General features: G+C 55.3%; 5 protein-coding genes across 5 annotated transcripts; 4 read left to right on the top strand and 1 right to left on the bottom strand.

Annotated features, from left to right (window-relative positions):
* Positions 1-519: 519 nt before the first annotated feature.
* On the top strand, positions 520-2,593 carry MYCTH_2308031 (uncharacterized protein). Its single transcript, XM_003664803.1, has 3 exons — positions 520-994; positions 1,052-1,318; positions 1,397-2,593. The coding sequence occupies exons 1-3, from the start codon at positions 735-737 to the stop codon at positions 2,556-2,558; spliced, it is 1,689 nt and encodes a 562-aa protein (XP_003664851.1). The 5' UTR covers positions 520-734; the 3' UTR covers positions 2,559-2,593.
* Positions 2,594-3,233: 640 nt separating this feature from the next.
* Positions 3,234-13,734, top strand: MYCTH_2308034 (uncharacterized protein). Its single transcript, XM_003664804.1, has 3 exons — positions 3,234-3,802; positions 3,875-11,893; positions 11,982-13,734. Exons 1-3 carry the CDS (start codon positions 3,502-3,504, stop codon positions 13,502-13,504), a joined length of 9,843 nt encoding a protein of 3,280 aa, XP_003664852.1. The 5' UTR covers positions 3,234-3,501; the 3' UTR covers positions 13,505-13,734.
* Positions 13,735-14,284: 550 nt separating this feature from the next.
* On the bottom strand, positions 14,285-15,243 carry MYCTH_2308036 (uncharacterized protein). Its single transcript, XM_003664805.1, has one exon. The coding sequence runs from the start codon at positions 15,106-15,108 to the stop codon at positions 14,362-14,364; it is 747 nt and encodes a 248-aa protein (XP_003664853.1). The 5' UTR covers positions 15,109-15,243; the 3' UTR covers positions 14,285-14,361.
* Positions 15,244-16,951: 1,708 nt separating this feature from the next.
* MYCTH_112329 (C-5 sterol desaturase-like protein) lies at positions 16,952-18,514 on the top strand. The gene is made up of 3 exons (XM_003664806.1): positions 16,952-17,599; positions 17,675-17,741; positions 17,822-18,514. The coding sequence occupies exons 1-3, from the start codon at positions 17,026-17,028 to the stop codon at positions 18,180-18,182; spliced, it is 1,002 nt and encodes a 333-aa protein (XP_003664854.1). The 5' UTR covers positions 16,952-17,025; the 3' UTR covers positions 18,183-18,514.
* Positions 18,515-19,620: 1,106 nt separating this feature from the next.
* On the top strand, positions 19,621-21,230 carry MYCTH_103702 (aldose epimerase-like protein; the record flags this gene model as incomplete). Its single annotated transcript, XM_003664807.1, has 5 exons — positions 19,621-19,719; positions 19,849-19,948; positions 20,023-20,349; positions 20,516-21,032; positions 21,137-21,230. 5 exons carry the CDS (start codon positions 19,621-19,623, stop codon positions 21,228-21,230), a joined length of 1,137 nt encoding a protein of 378 aa, XP_003664855.1.
* Between the last annotated feature and the right edge of the window lie 1,017 nt (positions 21,231-22,247).

Consider the following 22,247-nt stretch of genomic DNA (forward strand, 5'->3'; position numbering starts at 1 on the left):
GAGGTTACTTGTCGAGCCCCTATCCTGGGGCACCATGTCTGTATGTACATACCTACACACATACCAAGCTCGTAACATCCGAGCCAAAACCTGGGGATCTCGAAACGCCGCTCCTCTCTGTCGGGCCTTCTGGCGGGTACTCAATCCCCACCCTCAACGCGAGGACAGGTCTTCCAACAATACGTAATAACTTCGGCCACTGAAATTGGAACGGCCCTTGACTACGGACAAAACAAACAGGTCAGTTTCTTGAGAACAAAGACCCGGAACCACCGCAAAATCTTAGCATGTTTACCCCGTGATCACATTTACCACAGCTGGCGACGTGTTGTGCCTGCGGGTTGGAGGTGATATCGCACGGACCCGCGCCGCACGATCACCACTGGAGGATAGCTCGACGCGGTGTGGCGTTGCTAGCCTGGAGAGGGGGAATCTGCACTTACACTAAGTCGGCACGCCCTTGCTCACTTTAGTCTAGTGTACGGAGGAAATACTAGTAGTATATGTAGTACATACATACACCAAACAATTTATTCCCCTGGGCACATATTAAATTGTTCCATTCTACTTATACTCTAACTGATTACAGTGTTCAGTGATCCTTTCCTCGTCCCTACCTTCGTTCCTCATTTCCTCTTGTCCCCCTTGGGTTGCTCTCATATGGTGTGAATAGGTAATTATGATCAAGTCTCTATCTAATTAGGCTTCCGTGAACCCGGGCGGCGCCGGTAATCATGCGAGGCGTACCGCACGAGGATGCCCAGCGCATCATTGCCATCGAGAGGACCTGTTCGGCCCTCTCGTTTCTAGGATGCGTCTTCGTCCTGGTAACCTTCGCCCTCTCGGACGCCTTTCGACAGCGAGCCATCAATCGAATGGTGTTCTACGCGACCTTTGGCAACATGTTGACCAATGTTGCAACCCTCATGACAACCACCTACACACACAAGCCCGACTCCTTCGGCTGCCAGCTTCAGGGCTTCCTAATTCAAGTGTAAGGGATCTTGTCCTCTCTTTCTTCATCTTGGGTCCTCTCGCTCATGACTTCCAGGTTTATGCAGAGCGACGCGTATTGGGCTTTGGCCATGGCAATCAACGTCTACCTCACATTCTACCACAAGTATGACGCGAGGATGCTCAGAAGGATGGAGATTGCATACCTCGCCTGCTGCTACGGCATTCCATTCATTCCCGGTTTCACATTTATTTTTGTTTCCAACAAGAGAAGGGGCAGGCCGTACGGCGACGCGATCTTGTGGTGTTGGTTGAAGCCAGAATGGGAGGTCTACCGAATCGCTACCTTCTACGGGCCCATCTGGTACGGGTTACCTGTGTTTAAGTTAACCATCCACCCTCTACTCGGAGGTATTGACTATAAATTAATAAACCATCGCAGGGCTGCCATCATTGCCACCATGACCATCTACATCCGCGCTGGCCGAGAAATCTACCACAATCGCCGCAAGATGATGAACTTTAGCTCCACCGGCAACGGCACCGTCGGCACCGGCGAGCATTTCTCTCCCGCCATAGAGTTCTCGTCTGCCTTCAACTTTAAGACCACCGAGGTCACCCAAACCACCGAGATCGTCAAGCCCCCAGCTGCCGTTGTCAAAACAGGCGCCGCCATCTCTAACACCGCGCCGTCCTACTCCGTCACCGTATCAACCGACATCCAGGCCGCCAACCGACTCAACATGCGCGCCTCGTTGGAGGAGGACCCGGGCAACGGGGACCCTTCCACGCTCACACACAGCAGAGGCAGCAGCAGCAGCAGCAGCAGCAGTAGCACTACCACCACCAACCATCATCGAGCCCCGTCGGCAACCAACGGCAGCGGAAGGCCAGACAACGGCGCCTGGCGGGCCCCCGTCTTGTCCACGGCAACCCAGCCGTCCCCGCTGACTCCGACCGTGACCTCAACAGTGACGACGTCGCGCCACACCCGCGTGACTGCGGCGCCGGGACGCGCACACCACCACCACCATCACCACCACGAGTCGGCGTCGTCGCACAGCGCGACGTGGTCCTACACCAAGTGCGCCATCCTCTTCTTCTCGGTCCTGCTCATCACCTGGATCCCGTCGTCGGGCAACCGCGTCTACAGCCTGGTCCACCGCGACGACGTGTCCCGGCCGCTCTTCTACGCCAGCGCCTTCGTCCTCCCGCTGCAGGGGTTCTGGAACGCCATCATCTACGTCGTCACCTCCTGGGCCGCCTGCAAGAGCCTGGCCCGGTCCTGCCTCGCCGGCGCCAGGGGGGTGCGCGACTGGGTATTAGGGGAGGGCGTCTCGAGGACGCGGAGCAGGCGGATGAGGAGTGGGAGGAGGGTGAGTGCGGTCAAGATTGTGCACCGGTCGGAGAGGGGCGGCGGTGGTGCTGCTGGTGCTGGTGCTGGTGCTGGTGCTGGTGGCGGCGGCCGCGGAAGCGCAGTCGGGATATGGTTGGGGAATATTAATAGCAGGAATGAGAGGGAGAGGGAGAGGGAGAGCGAGAGGAGTACCAGTATGGAGGACCTGACGGGCCAAAGAAGGGCCATGGCAGTGTCGGCCGTGTAAAAAAGAAAATAAAATAAAATAAAAAAAAAAAGGGGGGGGGGGTTGTGTGGTGTCGGTGCTGTTTCGGTACCTGGACTGAATGGCAGGTGTACTCTTCTTCCATTCGTTTATGTCCTCTCCTTCTCTTGTCTATCTTTCTTCAACTGTTTGCTGCAGTTGTCGTTTCTCACGGATACCCCTAATAATTAGTATTACCTTACTGAACACCAAACCCGAGTCACGCACTCTTTTATGCTTGAAACGATTGTGTGTTTTACCGAGAGCACTTGGGCCGACTTGTTTTCTCGACAAAATTACGACCTGAGGTCATTGACAGCTGTTAAAAGGAATGATGGTGTCTCCGTGTTGGTGTTGCGAGATAATATTACTGCTGTGCTTTTTTTGGTTGCAGGAAAAAATCGCGACTTCAGGATGGTTCCTTACCTACCTAGGTCACAGGAAAACTCAGGTAGGGAATTAGCTGTCTAGGGGCTTGATCATGAATCCTCTGTCCATTAATTATCCAATTATATCTTCTTGTCAATGTGTGAGAACCTGACCCGAGGTAGCCGCAGGTCCCTTTTTTGCAGCGACAATGGCAAGCCGCGCTCGGTGCGGTGTAATTAGGGCGATAATATGCATGGGTGCATTTACACACTGTCTATTAATAATTATTATCATGCATTGAGGCCTACTGTCTGCCTGTTGGTTCTCTCCACAACACAACACACCAATCATGGGATGAAACAAGGCATTTCTGCCTGCAATCAGGCTTTCCGCGACGACTGCCTGAAGTTTTCTCGCTGCGTAAAGTGCTTCACCTTTTGGAAACCCTTACTTTTGCTCTCCTTCATGTCGCGCGTCTACGACAGAACAAAAATCTCGATCCTAACACTGCTTAACGGCCTTCGCTTTCATCCTTGTCTAACAAACCTCTCTGCGAGCCCGTTGGGACTCACTCGACATGAGGGCGTCTTCCAGCGATTTCGCTTCTACCACGGCATTTGAATACGCCATCAACCATGTATTCCTGCCCCCCCGGACTCCTCAAAAGGATGACACGAATATCATCGAGGAACACGGCCTCATCGAGTCCTTGCTTGTATCGACCAACGAGCTGTCTCGAATATGCCAGAGGTCAGAATCACATCAGCTGAGGCCGATTACTCGCATGCTCAAGCGGCTCTTGAGTGTCGAGCCTGGAATGGATAGCGATACCAAGAGGAAGACCATGAAGGAGGTCATTTCGGAGCTGCAGGATGGCGGTAAATTTTACGCATGCGCATTGAAGAACTTTCCTAGAACGGTCACTAATGAACGGAATTATTTCTCCGCAGAATATGCAGTATTCCACATCCGCGCTCAGAATGCCGGTCTTCTCTTGACAGGCCGGCGGAATGATATTCTTGTCGAAGCCTTTGAGCTTTTGGCACCGAACAAGGACGTCATGACTTGCCGGGGCCGCCTCATTCGCGAGTTTCCCGACTGTGCCGCCTCGGTAAATCGCGCCGTCATGTTCGATGGCGACTTCCTGGACGACTTTGTCGACCTGCTCCGTCAGCTGGAGCTCCAGGCGTCCCCTCTCGCCCACCAAAAGACGAGGAAATCGGGTCGCAATTTCGACGAAGAACGCGACACGGACTCTCCGTTTCTTGTCACAGATATGGTAATGGGCACACTCGCGGGGCTAGGCCGGAGTGCAGAGCCCCAGCGCATTGTCAAGAGGAGTCGGGAGCAAGTAAACTGGGACAGCGCACTTCTGGCCTTCCACAGATCGCCAACATGGTTGCTCCTGCGAGTGGCCACGCGCTTGGTGTTGGACCGCAATGCAGCGCGGGACAGACACGAGTCGCTCTACAAGACGCTCATAACGTTCCATCACGGATTATTGCTGCGGCAGGCAACGCAGCACGAACTCGGGAGCGATCTTCGATTCACCATGGCGGCCAAGCTTTGCCGGCGACTGGCAAAGCTGGACCCGCGGCACAATGTCCCCTGGGTTCAGGAGCTCAGCGAAATTATCGCCGAAAACACTGGTGCACTTCAACACCGATGGGAAGAGGCACAGACGGGTTGTAATGCCGGTAACTTCAGCCCGGCATCTCTCGAACAGCTCTGCTTCGAGGCAGACACGAACTTGCAGCTCCAGACCTCCCTGGGCCCACACCTATCGTGGATTCAGACACGATCCTTGGATGACCAGAGCGCCGCTGGACCTGGCGACAACACCTGGTTCTCTATTTTTCCCGCATCTAAACTTCCTTCCTTCCAGGAACTTGCGGAAGAGGAGGAAAAGTATTCCCTGCTCGAGTTGGAATCGTGGATTGAATCAAACCTATCCTCGTGGGTGACTGAATGCCTGTGCGACTTTCATCGCACCAGCAACAGCAGCAGCAGCCTGAGCCGCACAAAGGTTGGGGTCAAACTTCGAAAACTCAACAGTCTCATAATCAAGTACTACACAAAGGGAAAGGAAGCCTACAAAGGCAATCCAGAAGCTCTTTCTCTCATGCACCTCAATCTGATGAGTCTCTGGGTCGCCACGGACAAAATCGCCGGGGCAGCAGCTCCCCTACTTCTGGAGTTCGATCCGGGTTTCCCACCAGACCTTCTTCAACCATTACTCCTACCGACCCGGCTCGAGATGGCTCGACTCCATGAGATTGAGACCTACCTCTCTCGCCGGAGGAAGGAGGCCCGCAATGGTTACCCCCAGGTGTTTGCGCATTTTGGGACGCCAAAGTCGTTTGCAGTTCGCTACTTCGACTCGTCTGCAGAACAGAAAGAACTCTTGAGCCACATCCAGGCCGAATCCGAGAGGGCTGCGGCCGGGAGACAGCAAGAATACCGAGACATGCGGAGAACTTGGGAAGCTCTGAATACAGAGCTCGGATCGTCCTCGCACCAGAAGGTGTGGAACAGCAAAAGGAAGAGCGAGATCTGCAAGTCAACTTGCAAGGCGTGCCGGTTGGGGAGTCGGATTAAGGGGCTCAGGATTAACCTCTTCGAGTGGCCCTTACCAAGCGGTGATGTGAATCTAGCCAAGGCCATCGTCTTTGAGATATCTGTTCCGGAAGTGGTCGCCATCTGGCGGGACGTGACCACCAAACTCCTCTGCGAGGTGTTCCGAACCGGTGGAACGCTGGGAACCGTGGGAAAGCTCTGGAGTGCATCCGAACATCTCGGTCTCGCCAGGTTTGTTACGGCCACAAGCAGGGTCCAAGTGGCGTCAACAGTCAAGCCTGTTAAAGCTTCGCATTACCACGCCAAGCACATCAGCGGGATCACTGATCCGGAAGATGTCGTTGTGCGCCCCTCATGGCGGCATTACGATTATTACGAACCCACCTCCCGGATACATCACTCTGAGATGTTCAAGAACCTGAGTCTCCCTACGCAGTGCTCATTTGCCGAGCACCAGAGAGGACGTCTCCTCGGTTCGTGGACTCGATCCACTGGCCACACCTCCAATGAAGTCATTGCCGCGCAGTCACAGTGTCCTTCGGACATGTCCCTAGACGAGTTCCGCGCATTCGGCCATCTGCGGTCCGGTCATCATCTGCAGTGGGCCAACGTCCTTTGCCAGCTGAGAGTCCCGTCTCTGAACTGGAATCACGAGTCGACGTACTGGCTAGTCCTGCAGGCGTGTCTCGAGGCAGGGCCCCCTGATCATTCGGACTGTCTTCGTCGGGAAGCACATGCGGATCTCGGAAACGGCGTTTTTGTCCGCTGCATGACGGACGCGTTGGATACGGCGCTCGATCGGTACCGGGAAAACTGGCAAAACAACGTTGCCGTCAGCCTCTTAGCGTGCCTCGGAACGCGGGTTCTGTCGTTGACGAGCGAAAATTACAAGGACGCGGATGATGAGGAAGACAAGGAGGACGACAAGGAAGATTCCAAGGGAAAGAAGGAGACCGAGAGCAACATCGGCAACAAAGAGCACAAGGAACCGTCGCCGCCTTCACTTATTGACCCCCTGCTGGCATTTCTATCTCGGGTCAGGGAGGCGACGATTTGTTGGGCCAGACAACTTCTCGAGCGACGAGCGAGCTGCACCCTGGAGGATGAGCAGAAGAGCTTGGATAAGCGGATCTTGATGGCTGCCTTGACTTGCATGTCCACCTTCGACATCGAGACAAATCTGTTGCGAGTCATCCTACAGTCCACAAACTTCCTTAGCATCTTCGTTGAGGCAACAATTCTTGCCCACGACTATACGCCGCCTACGGAATCCGTCTCCGACCCCATTCTGCTCATGCTGTTACACCGATGGCGCAGGACGATGCACAGGTCGCGCGAGATCATCATGACAGAGGTTGTCACGAACACCAACATCGGCTTCCACCGGGCCATCCACCGGTTTTGGGCTGACTATCCTCCGTCAACCAGGCAATGGTCGACCCTTCCGGGAAAGCAGAGTCACATCCTGCGTACCGTGATGGGTACCGGTACCGGGAATGACAAAGCTATTGATATAACATTCAACTCTCTGGACGGCCGACTGCTCGTCGCAGGATATCCGTTATCCCGTCTGCCTCGCGAATACACATCAACGCCTGCCTATAAAGAACTCTTCGGTTCTCAGGTTCTGGAAGTCATGCCATCAACTCGACAAGGCATGTTCTTCTCCATGTGCCGTCAGCAGCACGGCTGGGTGGTGCATCTCACAATGGTCCGCTCCGATCTCGTCATACAGGCTGTGCAAACTGAGGGTATATTAAGCTCCATCAAGCCTGGCGCAGGCCCTAGAGTGTGCGAGTTCATCCCGTTTGAGAGGCTGAAGGGCGACGTCCCCGCATCTTTCGTTCGGAACTACTCGCACTGGCTGGATCTTGCCACAGGAGTCATTGAATTCCGACCTCGAGATCAGCCCTGGGAATCGTCAGAGGATAACTGGACTCTGACCCGAGATGGCAGCAGCAACATCCTCTCGCGTGGCGGGTGCGCCGTGCTTGATCCCCACAGCCCAACCGCCGAGGCGCTCTTCGCCCGCCTGAAGCCCATCGAGACGAGAGAGCACTTGGACATGATATTTCACCCGGACGACCACGTCTTGGTTGTGGACCTACCGAGGTTTTCCATCTCCTTCAGCCTCGCAGAAGGTGGCGCCGTCATCAAGTCGAAACACTATTCAGGCATGTGTATCGACGATGATCAGAACATCGGAACCTTCTTCGGCCTTGAGAACAAGCTTGTCCTCCGGCAGGAAGAGAACGATTCGGAGCACTGTGCGCCACGGAGAATCGTGCTTGTGCCGCGTGGGTCGCCAACCTCCGAAATAGTCTCAAACCACGTCAGCGTTCGCGTTAATGTTCCGGGTGGACTCCGCGTCAAGCACGACGCTTTTAGGATCGACACGACACTCGGCCGCATAGCGAGCAGCACATCACTCGCTAGCAAGCTATACCTGTGCTACCTACACGCGCTGACGTCCCACTGTCTTCCTGACCCGCTAACCGGCCGTACCGGAACAGAAGAAGCTCTGAGAATCCTGCGGTCCGCCTCTGTTCGATCGTTCGAGCGGTTGGACCTAGAGTCCTACCACCTGCTCTGTGACATTGCGAGAATATCCCCACGGAGGCTCTTCTATCCCGAGCACTTGACCGTCATGGAGCGGATAACGTGGTCAGGCAAGCTGCCCGTCCTGTCTCAAAACGACGCCTTTTGGACACAGGTCGAGGACATTCTCAGTCATGCCCGAAACTGTGCGCTTCTGCATCCGCAGGATGAGGAGGGATCCGACTCGTTCAAGATTGAGTCTGTCGAGGGGTCCCGCCCTTTGCTGTTAGACAGAGCCAAGATCAGAAACGCGACGTTCCATGTCTCCGAGTTTGGCGCTGAAATGCATACCACGACCTTCGACAGCCGCTACGCTGGACGGCACCTGAAGCGAGGTTCCGAAGTCTACTCGAGAGTCAAGATGGTGTCAAGGCGTCTGCTGTCGGGGAGGCAGGAACTTCTGGACCCGCTACCCTCCACGTTGCGCGAGGATCTTCTTAAAGTCATCGGCCCGCAATTTCCGGGCCACCCCGAAGTCGACCTCAGATTCAAGCTCGACTATCTCCAACCTGCTTCCGAGTCCCTGTCAAAACTGTGGTGCGGCCTGCATCGCAGGCTCACGGAGGAGCCGAACAAATACCGCATTGCCTTCTTTCTATCCGCCCTAATCTATGCTGAAGAGTCGGACTGGGTCGTCGTCCATGCACTCATGGCGCTTGCGATTGCTCCGAGCAGGTTCCAGGTGTTGGCGACACCGCCAAGAGAGCAGAGTTTTGATCTCGGCTACGATCTGTCCACAGTGCGACACAGGGTTGACCAAATCATCCGGAACTCCCTGTATGATTTCGGCCTATGCCCCGAGACCCACCTTGCGAGGCTGAACTTCGAGTCCGACGAGCAGGTCGAGAAAAGGCGCTATTGCATCTGGAAAGAAAATTCAGACAAGATGGCAAGAAGCTTCAAAACCGAGCTCGAACTTCAGTGGTACCGGGGTTGGACTGTGACGACGCCTACCGGGAACATGTACTCTTCTTACTTGGATGTCGATACCATCATGAGCAAGGTCTCGGATGTTTTGGACCTTGCGCGACGTACGAGCTTGTTCGAGCAATACCTGTTCGATCTTGAGTGGGAACTTCGTGACATGAGGGTGTCTCCAGGACAAGAGACTGATCAAAACGATTTCGCTTCAGACGACTCGGCTGTTATTATCCCGAGCCTGGAACCACAACAGGCTGGCCGGTCAGCATATGTGTCCTCTGATATGTTGTTTTCCAGATCGGCTCCTTCGACGAGCCGTCCGCGACTTGTGGATTTCACGTATCTCTGCGGCCATGCCGTGCACGCCGCCGGAGACAGAGGGCCTCTGGCAGGGCTCTTCGAGCGCCTCTCCCGAATCGCGGGCGACAGGCCTTACCAGACTGATTACCTGATGGAACTCGAATCCGGTTCCATCAGCACGGCCAGGCCGACTCTTCAACTAAAGCAATGCGTTGATGACTTAAGGAGTATCTTTGAGGTGCATCTCTGCGAATGCAAGCAAACAGTGGAGGAGATACGTGGTGCGATCGAGGAGACCCTGAGTCCTCGGTCAATCGTCGACGCAACACTCCGAACGGCCAGCCTATACCCGCGCATTTCGCCCATATTTCTGCTCCGGCGTCTCACCCGAGACTTCTGGGCCGACCTCTCCGAAGGCTGGCGGGAATGCCTCGCTAACTACGCCCTGTCGTTATCGTACCTACAGCGGGCACAGCGCCTCGTCAACGCGAGCAGTGATCCCTCGAAGCGAACAGAGCTTCTCAGGGAGATTCAAAGCACGGGGACTCATGAATCGGACGACGGGGACACGTTGCTCTTTCCCGAGAACCTCCTCCTTGAGCTCGAGCAAGGGATCTTGATCCGTCCCGTCCAGCAAAGCGTCGCGGCCAAGATGCGGGATCCTCCGGGCGGGAGGAACTCTGTCATGCAATTGAACATGGGTGAAGGCAAATCATCCGTCATCGTCCCGCTTGTTGCGGCATCGCTGGCAGACGGAGAGCGTCTAGTCCGCGTCGTGGTCGCGAAGCCACAGTCCAAACAGATGCAACACAGCATGATCGGTGCCCTCGGCGGACTCATCAATCGCCGAGTCTTTTATCTCCCATTTTCAAGAGCGCTGCAAATCCAGAGCGATGGTCTCGAGGTTATTCGCGGGATGCTCGAGACCTGCCGAAAAGAGGGCGGAGTTCTGTTGGTCCAGCCGGAGCACCTTTTGTCCTTCAAGCTCATGGGCCTGGAAAGCATCTACGCTCGACCAGGGAGCATCGGACAGGAGATTCTCCAGACCTACCGCGAGTTCGAGGCCGTATCGAGGGATATTGTTGACGAAAGTGACGAGAACTTCAGCGTCAAGTTTGAGCTGATATACACGATGGGCGCCCAACAACCGATTGACATGAGCCCGGAACGCTGGACGATGATCCAGGAGCTGATGGACATTGTTCTCGACGTCTCCAGGGAGCTGACCAGCGGACCAGGGAGAATCAGAGGACTGCTGCTTGAGGAACATGATAATAATACCGCCGGGAGCCGCTTCCCGACGATCCGTGTCCTGGAGGACTCGGCTGGGAAGGTTCTGGTCGAGACCATCGCCGAGCGGATCTGTCGCATCGGGCTCAAGGGGTTTCCAATCCACCATCAGACAAAGCGGATGCGACAGGCTGTGCTGGAGTACGTCCTCCAGCCAAACCTCACCCCTGAACAGATTGCCGCGGTTGAAGACGCCGAGAGCGGGTTGTTTAGCGAGCCAAGCTCGAGGAACGCACTTCTTTTGCTCCGAGGCCTACTTGCCTCCAACGTCATCCTGTTTGCCCTGGGCCAGAAGCGGTTCCGCGTCAACTACGGCCTTGCTCCCGACCGGCGACCAGCCACCATGTTGGCTCTTCCCTACCGGGCCAAGGACTCGCCAGCTCCACGTTCCGAGTTTAGCCATCCGGACGTTGTCATCGTCTTGACGTGTCTAAGCTACTATTATCAAGGCCTCTCAAGTAAACAGCTGCGCAGCTGTCTAGAGATCCTGAGCAAGTCCGATCAGGCAGAGCAAGAGTACAGCCGATGGGCCGCAAAATCTCCAGACCTCCCGTCGTCCCTGGGCCACTTCTCGGGGGTCAACCTGCAGGACGGCACACTCTACAAGGAGAGCGTATTCCCTGCTCTGCGCTACACGAAGCCGGCCATTGACTTCTTTCTTTCCACGGTCGTCTTTCCCAGAGAGATGCGGGAGTTCCCCTTCAAACTCTCAGCCTCCGGATGGGACCTCGGAAAGACAAAACGGGACCCTCTCACAGGATTTAGCGGAACCACGGACTCAAAGTACGTCCTTCCGCTCTCGGTGACGGCACTCGATCTTGAAGAGCAGCGACACACCAACTCCGCGGTCCTCGCCTGCCTCTTGCGAGACGAAAACACGGTATTGGAACTCGGCGGGGATGAAGCAGACGTCTCTGCCTTGACGGTGGACGTGCTGCTCGACGCGGTGACCACTTCGCGTCAACCGATGAGGGTCATCCTCGACGTTGGGGCGCAGATCATCGAGCTCAGCAACCTGGAGGTCGCCCAGCGCTGGCTCGAGTTGGTCCCCGAGCAAGACGCCGATGCAGTCATATTCTTCAACGACCACGATGAGCTATCTGTTTTGACGCGCGACGGATCAGTGGACCTGTTCATCACATCGCCCTTTGCGACACAGACGGACAGGTGCCTCGTATTCCTGGATCAGGCGCATACCAGGGGCACCGATCTGAGGTTGCCCGACTCGTATCGTGCTGCGGTTACGCTGGGGCCCAACCTCACCAAAGACATGCTCGTGCAAGGTAAGTAATTAGTTAAACCAAGTTCGCTCTTGGACGTCTTTTTATTGTTCTGCTCCATCCGGATTGCTAATTCAGCTCACCTCTGCAGCTTGCATGAGAATGCGCAAACTCGGAGCTGGCCAGTCAGTTACCTTTTGCGTCTCGCCCGAGATGCAGAAACGGGTTCGTGGCCTGGCGCACCTGGAGGATTCCCTCCCGCTCACGGTCACCGACGTTCTCGTGTGCGCCATCGCCGAGACCTGGGACGATGCATCTCGAAGTCTGCCGTTGTGGGCGACTCAAGGCCTCCGGCATCAACACCAGGAACTCGTCTGGGAGCGAGCAGAAGATACCGGCGAGTTGTCCATGAATGACGTTGTAGATTACATGGAAGACGAAGCACAGTCTTTGGGAGAGAGATACCGACCCATCTCCCACGGCAGCGGAACCAATTCTCAGGGCCTGACTTCCAAGCTCATCGAAGCCAGCAAGCTAGAGGCCCGACGGGACCAAGTGAGCCAGATCAGGGCCAAATGCCTGTCTTTCGGGCTCGCCAATCTGGATGCGATGGGATCTCTCCAGGAAGAACAAGAGCGCGAGCTCGCCCCCGAAGTGGAGCGTGAGCGACAGGTCGAGGGGCCGCCGCCGCGCAGCCCGGCAGCTCACGCACTGCACCCCGACGTCAAACTCTTTGCGACCTCGGGCATCCTCATCGCGAACAGCCCGGCGTTCCGCCCTGCCTTCCACACCCTCGCCTCCACCAGCGCAGCGAAACACTTCCCGGTTGAGCGATTCCCAAGCGACCTGCTCGCCACGGCGGACTTTGCCCGCACTGTTCAGGCCGGGGAAGATGCCTCGTCCTTCGACGCGTACCAGCGCCCGGTGCAGTGGCTCCTGACCACCAACCCCACTAATAAGCAGGCACTCAAAGCCTCGCGCCGACAGAAGAAGACGAAGGCGGCCTCGACGCCGCGCTACGGCATGCACATGGTGCTGGTGAGCTCATGGGAGGCGAACGTGCTCAAGAAGGTCCTGGAAGCCGAAGCAGCAGCAGCAGCAGCAGCAGCAATAGCAGGGGGGACAGGGACACCAGCGGGTGCGCCGCCCGTACTGCTGCGCGCCTACCTCCCTCGGACCAGCCTCTCGTTCGAGTCTCTGGAGGACCTGACGGCGTACACGGTCCCCGCGCACGCGGCAACGGCAACGGCAACGACAACGACGACGCCGCCGCAGCCGCCCAAGGAGCTGATCACCCAGCTGAATCTGTTCGCCGGCCAGCTGTACCTGCGCACGTACGACGACTACGTGCGCCTCTGTCGGTACCTGGGCCTGTCGTACCGCGAGAACGAGGGCGAGACGGACATCGCGGCGGACGGGTTCGTCGGGAGAGGCGGCGGCGGCGGCGGCGACGATGGGAAGGAGGGGGGCGAGTACGAGGCGTGCGCGTTCGAGCAGAGCCCGGTCGGGTTCCTAGGCGTGCTGTTCCGGCGGATCCGGAGGGACTGCCTCGATATCGAAAAGACCCACATGGGGAGGGTGTTGTCGGGCGAGATTCTGACAGGGAAGGATTTTGGGGAGGGCGGGTCGGATGTGAGATTGAACCGGCATATCAAGTCTGAACCCGATGTGTAGAGACGAAAGGGGATACTGTACCGGAGAGGAGGAAGGGTATGCGGTGAGGAGGATCAAGCTCGTTAATCCCCGTCGAAAATAGAGATGGGGAATCGTGAACTAGGATGGGGAGGTGTGAATGGTCATGTTGAGATATTTGTATGTGCAGCACCTCATAATTAGATGCCCCCAGACAAGATTGTGTGGTTTCCAGACAGTTTGACTTGCAAAAGGCTACCGTAATTATCCCCTCTACCCTCTCTTTGATTGAACTAGAATCTGGTTATATTAATACCTCTGAAACCATGGTCTTTAGCAGTGTCGAGTCTTAACCAAGGTCTACTCTACAGCCCACACAGCACAGGTGTCCCAGCCCGAACGCGGACATCCCTGTTGCCAATTATAGGACGATCTTACCAACCGATGGCCAGGTCGAACTCTAGAGGGTGCTCTGCCCACAGCCCCATCCCTTCCTCGCGCCATGTGTCAGGCTCGAACGCGTATGTTCAGGACATCGGGGGTCTCGGTAGCATTGAAGACAAGGTTAGACGGCTTCTTGACGCTATACTTTGGCCAGACTGGCACGCTCGAGACTATTGCAGTGTGTTCAGCTAGATATGCAAGCTCTGGAGTTCCTGAAACTGGAGGAGTGGCCCGAAAGACGTACTATGTACTGAGTTGGAATCGCCCATGTAGACATACGCGATCAGCATGGCCGAGATAGCATGGAACAGCACTAGATGCGAGCTCGAAGTCGCCACAGGCGGGTTGTTCCCGTACAGATCGTAGTCTCGGAGGAAGCGAAAGAAGTAGCTGTACTCTGTGTTATGTCCAGCCTATGTGTAATTACCACAGCGTCCGCCATCGAGTTTGCTTTGCTAAGCGGGATGTCTCCCGAGCAGTACGGGGAGCAAACGGTGCAGTCTCGGGGACAACATAGTAGCAATGAATGAAGATAGTGGCCACAACAATGGGGGCCCGCAGCAAGACTCACGAATCCCGGCTGCGCCTGGTACTGCGTCTGGATGGGGATCGATGTCGGCCAGGACGAAGCGCTTCAACTTCGTCGTCGTTGGTCCCTGAGAGGAGGGACACGTCACGAGGAACTCGCCGGCCTCGAGCTGGAGGGACGGCGGCTGTGGAATGAAGTCACCGTCGACTGTGGGCCACCACGTCGGATGGGTACCTGTTGCTTCTCCAGCTTCGAAAACCTCGTCGAGGGGCACGGCGCGCAGACAGCCGAGGGCGTCCTCGGCGTCGAGGCAGTTCGTCGCGTTGAGAACGGCTCGGTACCCTTGCACGGCATCTTCGCGATCGGGGTGGACGGCGTTCCCAATGCCGATCGACCCGCTGCTCATGATGGCGCCTCGGAACAGCTTCTCGTCGGTCTTAGCTCCGTAAGCCAGCAGCTGGTAGGCGATGGAGTTGGCGCCGGCCGATTGCCCCCATACTGTCACCTTGTCCAGATCCCCCCCAAAGGCCGCAATGTTCTCTTGGATCCAGCGTAGTGCCTGGCGCTGGTCCTTAAGTCCGAGGTTTGTCACTCCCGCAGCCGCAACTTCCGTTCCGCCTGGAAAGCCGAGGAAGCCGACTCCGTAGTTGAGCGTCACGGCCATGATAGCCATGTCTTGTGCCAGGCTCTCCTGCACTATCCAGGAGAAACTAGAGTTTAGATCAGCTCCAAAACCACTGTGAACAAATGTTAGTCAAGAACGTCCCCGGTGTTCCGCCTCATCAACCTGAAACAGCCCGAAAAGGGGGGGGAGGACGACAATAACACTGGCGGTAACGTACTCGGCAATATCTCCGCCGTAGAACCACACAGCCACCGGGAGCTTCTCATCCTTCCTCTTGAGCGTGGCTTGCGACGGCCGGATGGTGTTGAGGTTTCGGCAATCTTCCGATATTCCGGTCACGTTGGCATTACGGATGCTCTGCGGCGAGGCCGGGCAGGGGCAGATGTTTCCAAGCCACTCTGCTGATCGTGTGACTTCCCACGACTCGTTATAAGGTGACGGATTTTCCAGTCGCCCGGCTTTGGGGAAGGGGATCCCCAAGAAAAGGTCCTGGGAAAATTCGGCAAGGTAGCGGCCAACGTAGGTTCCGTTGCGTGTGGTGGCTACGGGTGCGCCCTGGCAAGATGCAAAGGAGTTGTTGCATTGGGGCCAAATTGACACTCCTCCCCGTCTCTTTTGCAGACGCGTAGCAAATGCAAACTCTGGAACTGTTGAATCCAGCAATTTCTCAGGTCAAAAAAAAAAAAAAAAAAAAAAAAAAAAAAAAAAAAAAAAACTGAGACTCAGCACACGCAGGACCCTTATGCATATCGGCTAAATCCTTCCCTCCCGGAGCCTTTGATGAAGCATGTCACAGCAACTCGGCTCGGTAGGAAGAGAGGCTGAAAGCTGAGTCTGAGAGTCGAGCGATCCCAGCCCCTACATAATATTCAATTGAATGTTCGTTAAACCCAAGGTATCCAGACAGCTATCCGTTTTGAGGTTGCAAAGAAGTGGATGAATTGTATGTGGACTGTTTCAAAGAGATATGAGCACACCTGAAGCCAACACGACCAATAGCCCTCGAGTCCGATCATTTGTAGAATTTTTTTTTTTTTGGGCGATCTGCACTGAGTACAAGTATTTCTTACTCCCACAGGGTTGGCGTAGCTATTTCGTTATCGTAGACTGGTTAATTATCCGTACTTTGGCGAAATGAAGATGGCGGAGATAATTAATAAGGCAATTGATGGCAACTTCGCTAGACCTGTAGTGTAGAGTCAACGCAGCTCATGCCATAGCCGGTTGCAGTCATCCATACAATCCGTATATTCCAACCATGTCTTTCTCCGCATATGAGCCTTGCAAGTCTCACCGCTCAGTGCTCAGTGGCCTTGGTCACGGAGAGCAGGTAAGACAATCACGTGTTTTTACGCGGTCAGGCGCAAACTGCGAGTCGGAACGCATGATGCCAGTGCAGAATGGTTCGGCAACCAGACAAGGTCGTCGTATTTCTTGTTGAGGGTTAGTCACTGTTACTCGTTTTTCCTTCTCGTTTCCGTTTTCGGATTCGACCGGGCGATTGTGCTTCCGCAGCTGCACAGGCAGGTTTGCCAGTTCTCCCCCTCTCGCCCCCCCACTTTTTTAAGGATAACCACCGATAACTCCGATTGATATTGCCCAGGCACAGCGCGGAAAGCCGGACAACTCAGGGGCTCCTGCCTGTTCGAGCGGCTGATGACTCAGCTGTGCCAAGGCGCTAAAACTTTGTGGCGCGACCTTGGAAGGAACGGAAACTCACAGATCCGCAACTGGCCTGACCGGACAGATCCGACGAACCAGTCGCGCCACAGCGCTGGGCCGCTTTGCCAGCTGCAATTTTATCCGAGTGGGGACAAATAAACCGAGGTGGAGATTATTTCCCGCATTCAAAGTGAAATCGACGCTGGATGGCTAACTCAAAACTCAACGCCATCAATCTCGCGCTGCGCTGCGAATGAGTTTGGACGGGTGAGTGAAGTTCAAACCACCACCTCCTCCGACGCCATGGACGCCGCCCTCGAGTTTCTCGACCCGCTGGTCTTTGACCAGATGTATGCCTACCTTGTCCCCGCCAGGACGTCCTCCGTCAACAACGGGTCGGCGCACGGCGCGCTGGACTACAGCGGCTTCGCCTCCGGCTTGTCCGATGCATCCGCCAGCCACGGCTCCGCATGGGCGCGCGACAACATCGTGCGCCAGTGCATCTCCATTCTCATCATCACCCAGATTGGCGCCACCGCGCTCTACTGGATCTTCAGCGCGCTGTCGTACTACTTGGTCTTCGACAGGAGGCTGGAGTACCATCCGCGCTTTCTCAAAAACCAGATTCGCCAAGAGATCATCTCGTCCATGAGCGCCGTGCCATTTATCAACATCCTCACGCTGCCCTGGTTCCTCGGCGAGGTGCGCGGCTACAGTCTCCTGTATGACAAGGTCAGCGACTATGGCTGGTCGTGGATGTTCATCTCGACGGTGCTGTTCATGATCTGGAACGATTTCACGATATACTGGATTCACCGCCTCGAGCATCACCCCCGGGTCTACAAGTACATCCACAAGCCGCATCACAAGTGGATCAGTAAGTAGTGCTTCTGGAAAATGGCTGTCAGTTCAAATTTCATTTTGATGTTTGTTCTAACGACAAAAATTGCAGTCCCGACGCCCTGGGCCGCCCTTGCCTTCCACCCACTGGACGGCTACGTCCAGTCGCTGCCCTACCAGTAAGTTCCTCCCGCGCTGCGAAGGCACTGCTCGCTCATGAGCAACCCTCCGCTGACTTTTTTTTTTTAAAAAAAAAAAGTGTCTTTGTTTTTATCTGCCCCGTCCAGAAGTACCTCTACATGGTTCTCTTCGGGCTGGTGCAGATCTGGACCATTCTGATCCACGACGGCGACATGATCTCGGGCCACTGGCTCGAGAAGTACATCAACAGCCCTGCCCACCACACGCTGCATCACATGTACTTCACCGTCAACTACGGCCAGTACTTCACCTGGGCCGACAGCTACTTCAACTCGCACCGCCCGCCTCAGCCTGAGCTCGACCCACTGCACGAGGCCCTGCGCGTCATGCGCGAGAAGGGGCTCGTCGACGAGAAGGGTGAGCCGATCCCAAAGAATGGCAAGGGGGCCAAGGGGGCCAAAGGCGCCAAGGATGAGTAACGGAGCGGCGCAGCGTTGACGGAGCGAGTATGGCTGGTACGACAACGCGATAAGAACTTGATGGGTAGAACTTGGAAGAGTTATGGTAAGACCCGGCGGTTCGATTTTCTCTATGCGGGAGAACCTCCCGGCGCATGTGTTAGAATATTGGGAGGACGCACTGTTTATGGCGCTATGAGCACCTGTGGGCCTTGGACATAGGTATATATATGCCTGCTCGAAGACTCAGTTCTGAGTTTCCAAAAGAGCATCGTTAGACCGCTTGCCGCGCGCAGCACGCTTGGTGGTCTTTTAATGTATAGACTTTTAATTCAGATGAAGTCCGTTATGACAGCTTTCACGAACCCTCGGAAATCCTTAATTAATTATCCGCTAATACGGGTTTGGAAGGTCATTGGAGATGAGTCGAGTGTGCTTCTTGTTCGGCAACGCCGGGCGAGAGTGAGGAGGAGAGAAAGAATTCAAGGCGAGTGAGCAACCCTGAAATATCATGGACTCGGCGTAATCTGATCATGAAACGCTCTGGTTTCCAGTCTGAGAATATACGAATGTGAATACATTACACACGATATGCATCCTGCTCCTACAAACCCACCCTCCATCACCAGGCTTGGCGGGGCAGTGGGATTGGTGGTTCTTCCAGCAGCTAAAAGCAACGTAAGGGGCGTAGTAAGCACAACTAGTCGAATCTGGGTCAAACCACCTCGGACTGCTACCATCCGTGTTACGAAAGCTGGTATTCCCGGGCATGCCGGATGGTTTTTTTTTTCTCTTTATTTCCGTCTACCAAGTTCAGCGAGCAGCCACAGAGCAAAAAAAGCCAAGCAGCACGCAATGACTGACTACCTTACCCACGCTATGTCAGATCGTAGGATAAGTCCAAGAACAGGGGGGGAGCCGAAGGGGAACCATGTGCTCTCCATTACAAAAGTTCTCCCCTCAACCCCCCTTCCCCCCCCCTCCCCCCCCCCCCCCGGGTGATTGGCAGCCGGACCGCCCCGACGGGGGGTTTCCGCATGGGGTAGGGCGGAGATGGTGGTAGCCTATAACCTTGGCTGACCCCTCTGCAACCTGCAACTCAGCCTGATATCCCGTAATAAACCGGGCATGCCCCAAGCATGCGGATCGAGCTCTGCAAGGCGCGTGGGCGGCTTCCCGGATCCAACAAAGCAGGACGGATCCTCGTCGATTATTTACAGTAATCTGGGGTTGTATCCGGGGTGTCGGCTACGCACGAAGGACTCTCCCTCAGCAGCAGGGCATTGCTGTGTAAGACCGGCCGTGCAAGGGGTGTCGGAGAGGGTGCACTCATGGAGTATAAAACCGAAGACGGAGGCCACAAGGGCGGGGAAGGTGAACTCCGGTCGTGTTCTTTGCCTCCGTCGGTCCTGTTCCCTACGACGAGAAGATGAAGTTCTCATATCCCCTGCTAGCAGCCATGGCGGCCGAAGCGTCCGTGATCGGCAGAGAACGTCACGTCCCGCCGCCTGGCGAGGATGGGCGCTACACCATATCTGCGGAGGGTATCAAGGCGCAGGTATGTAGTATGTACGCCAGCGGCAAGGTCCAAGGGCGCAGAAGAGAAATGAATAGTTCACGTGGTTTTTTTCTTTCTTTCTTTCTTTTTCTTTTCTTTTCTTTTTTTTTTTTTTGCTGACCACCGCAGTTCATCCCGTACGGCGCCACCCTGACCAACTTGTTCGTCAAGGACAAGAACGGCGAGGACATTGACGTGGTGCTCGGCTACGACGATGTCAACTATTACCGTAAGTTGGCCCGCTGACCAAGAGAGCTTGATTGTGGGAAATGGAACGACGACTTAAATACCGAGCGCACACAGCCGAGGACCCCGGCCATCCGGTGTACAACGCCATTCCCGGCCGGTACGCCAACCGGATCGGCAACGGGAAGTACACTCTCGACGGGAAGACGTACTTCACCGAGAAGAACGACGGCAACAACACGCTGCACAGCGGCACCAACAACTGGTCGTACCGCGTGTGGGACGTGACCGATCTCAAGGAGGACTCCATCACCTTCTCGATCCTGGACAAGGCCAATTCGTCCCAGGGCTTCCCGGGCGACGTTAAAGCGTCCGTCACGTACTCGGTCAAGGGTTCGACCTGGAACATCAAGATGAAGGCCGAGGCTCTGAACCACAAGACCCGTATGTGTTTCCCTTTAACTATTTACTTCCACAACATTCTTTTTTTTTTCTACAATATTTTCCTTTTCACTCTTTGTTCTTTTCTTTCCCTCGTTTGTTTCATTATCTTCCCTGCGCCTAGATGACGGCTGACATGCATAATTAACCGCTCCCCCCCCCCCCCCAGCCCTCCTGCTCACTCAGCACACCTACTTCAACCTGGACGCCTACCACAACCCAGACACGGCCAAGATCTGGGACCACGGGCTGTACCTGCCGTACTCGAAGCGGTACCTCGAGGGCGACCAGGGGGCGCTGCCGACGGGCAAGATCCTGACTGCGGAGCCCGGGTCGATCAACGACTTCGCGTCGTCGGCGGACCTGACGGTCGGGCACGCGCGGGACCAGCCCGGGTTCGAGGGCAACTGCGGGGCCGACGGCGCCTGCGAGGGCTACAACGGCTACTTCCTGATCGAGGACAAGCCGTCCGCCGACGCCGTCGTCCTCCGCCTGTCGAGCGCCTTCTCGGGCGTCACCGCCGACCTGCGCACCGACCAGCCCGGCGTCGTCCTCTACTCGTGCAACTGGATGGACGGCTCCGCCGACCTCAAGAGCACCCAGGGCATCAAGGGCGTCAACGAGAAGGTCATCAGGAGCAGCTGCATCGCCATCGAAGCCCAGGACTACCCGGATGGCATCAACCAGTGAGTTTTCCCTTTCATCCCCCCCCCCTTCCCCCCTTTCGTTTTGCTGCCGGTTTTTTTATGATACTGATGACTGACGATAATTCCTTTTTTTTTCACTGCAGTCCTGAATGGGGACGTACCGAAGCGCAGATCTGGGGCCCGGGTGAGACGTACACGTGGGAGAGCTCGTGGACCTTTGGGTTGCTCGAAGCCTGATCTGAGTGATGAAGTTTTTGTTTGGCGAGGAACTCGAAGTTCTCCAATGAGTGCTACGCAGGGGAGAAAGTGAAAATGGGACAAATGAGGCAAACCAAACGAAATGCCACAGTGGTACATACATACATACATACAAGCTCTCAGTGTTTGCCGGGTGGCCCCGTGCTCAAGTTCTAAAAAACTGCCCTCCCCAATTGCCCGTGAATCTTTCTCAATCCCGGTGCCTCCCATGGCCTTATTAATTAATCCTCGCACCGTCGCAGTAGCAGCGAGGCTGGTATTTTGTGGATTGACTAATTACATCGACATCGCCGAGCCCTTAATTACGAATTTGCAGGCCTTGGAAATCTGACTAGTCTCGATCTTTCAAGTAATTATGAGTAGACCGATCGTATTATGTCTTGCGGATGAGATGGCCTAGACCTTTTTCTCAGACAAGCCGGAGGAGGCTTTCCCACAGAGTGAGCAACTGGCCCGCCACAGCCCTCACGGAAGCTTTGGCTCTTGAAAATCTCAACTAAGTCTATCTCGCTTCCACTCTGAGCCTAATGAACCATACCATAACCTCATTGCGTCCCAGGTTTCTCGACGCGATGGACTGCTGATAAGCTCGACAGGTGCGTCGCCCAAAAGGAGTGAATGTATTAGCATAAATTCATTGTACTAGTAAATTGTCGCCTAAATTATGTATCTGCAATGCAGTGGTGCTAATATCGAGTGATCGGTGCAGTGATTGACGACATCGAACGGCAGTCGAAGGCTGAGGCCGAAACGCCAGGGGATGCAGTTGTCGAAGCTAGCAAGGTACAAGAAACAAGGTTCGAACGAGGTGAAAGCATTCAAAGATGCCACCGCCGGAATGATCAGTAAAGCAAGTGGCGATTAGAAGAACCAGAAAATAACCAACAACAAGAAGCAGAAAGACCAGAAACTTACAATAATTCAGTTTCGAAGCAATAGTCAGAGGAGGAGGTTAAAACAATCACCAACTGAATTTGAGATCGTCAAACATCTCCT

The sequence above is a fragment of the Thermothelomyces thermophilus genome, chromosome 5, assembly GCF_000226095.1.
Source record: "Thermothelomyces thermophilus ATCC 42464 chromosome 5, complete sequence".
In the NCBI taxonomy this organism is placed as follows: Eukaryota; Fungi; Ascomycota; class Sordariomycetes; order Sordariales; family Chaetomiaceae; genus Thermothelomyces; species Thermothelomyces thermophilus.

Excerpts from the sequence above, each read along its gene's own strand:
- MYCTH_112329 (XM_003664806.1), top strand. The coding sequence starts at position 17,026 with ATGGACGCCGCCCTCGAGTTTCTCGACCCGCTGGTCTTTGACCAGATG. Across the intron at positions 17,600-17,674 it reads GCCGCATCACAAGTGGATCA|TCCCGACGCCCTGGGCCGCC; the intron begins GTAAGTAGTGCT and ends CAAAAATTGCAG. Across the intron at positions 17,742-17,821 it reads GTCCAGTCGCTGCCCTACCA|TGTCTTTGTTTTTATCTGCC; the intron begins GTAAGTTCCTCC and ends AAAAAAAAAAAG.
- MYCTH_2308031 (XM_003664803.1), top strand. The coding sequence starts at position 735 with ATGCGAGGCGTACCGCACGAGGATGCCCAGCGCATCATTGCCATCGAG. Across the intron at positions 995-1,051 it reads CAGGGCTTCCTAATTCAAGT|GTTTATGCAGAGCGACGCGT; the intron begins GTAAGGGATCTT and ends CATGACTTCCAG. Across the intron at positions 1,319-1,396 it reads ACCTTCTACGGGCCCATCTG|GGCTGCCATCATTGCCACCA; the intron begins GTACGGGTTACC and ends AAACCATCGCAG.
- MYCTH_2308036 (XM_003664805.1), bottom strand. The coding sequence starts at position 15,108 with ATGGCTATCATGGCCGTGACGCTCAACTACGGAGTCGGCTTCCTCGGC.
- MYCTH_2308034 (XM_003664804.1), top strand. The coding sequence starts at position 3,502 with ATGAGGGCGTCTTCCAGCGATTTCGCTTCTACCACGGCATTTGAATAC. Across the intron at positions 3,803-3,874 it reads TTCGGAGCTGCAGGATGGCG|AATATGCAGTATTCCACATC; the intron begins GTAAATTTTACG and ends ATTTCTCCGCAG. Across the intron at positions 11,894-11,981 it reads CAAAGACATGCTCGTGCAAG|CTTGCATGAGAATGCGCAAA; the intron begins GTAAGTAATTAG and ends TCACCTCTGCAG.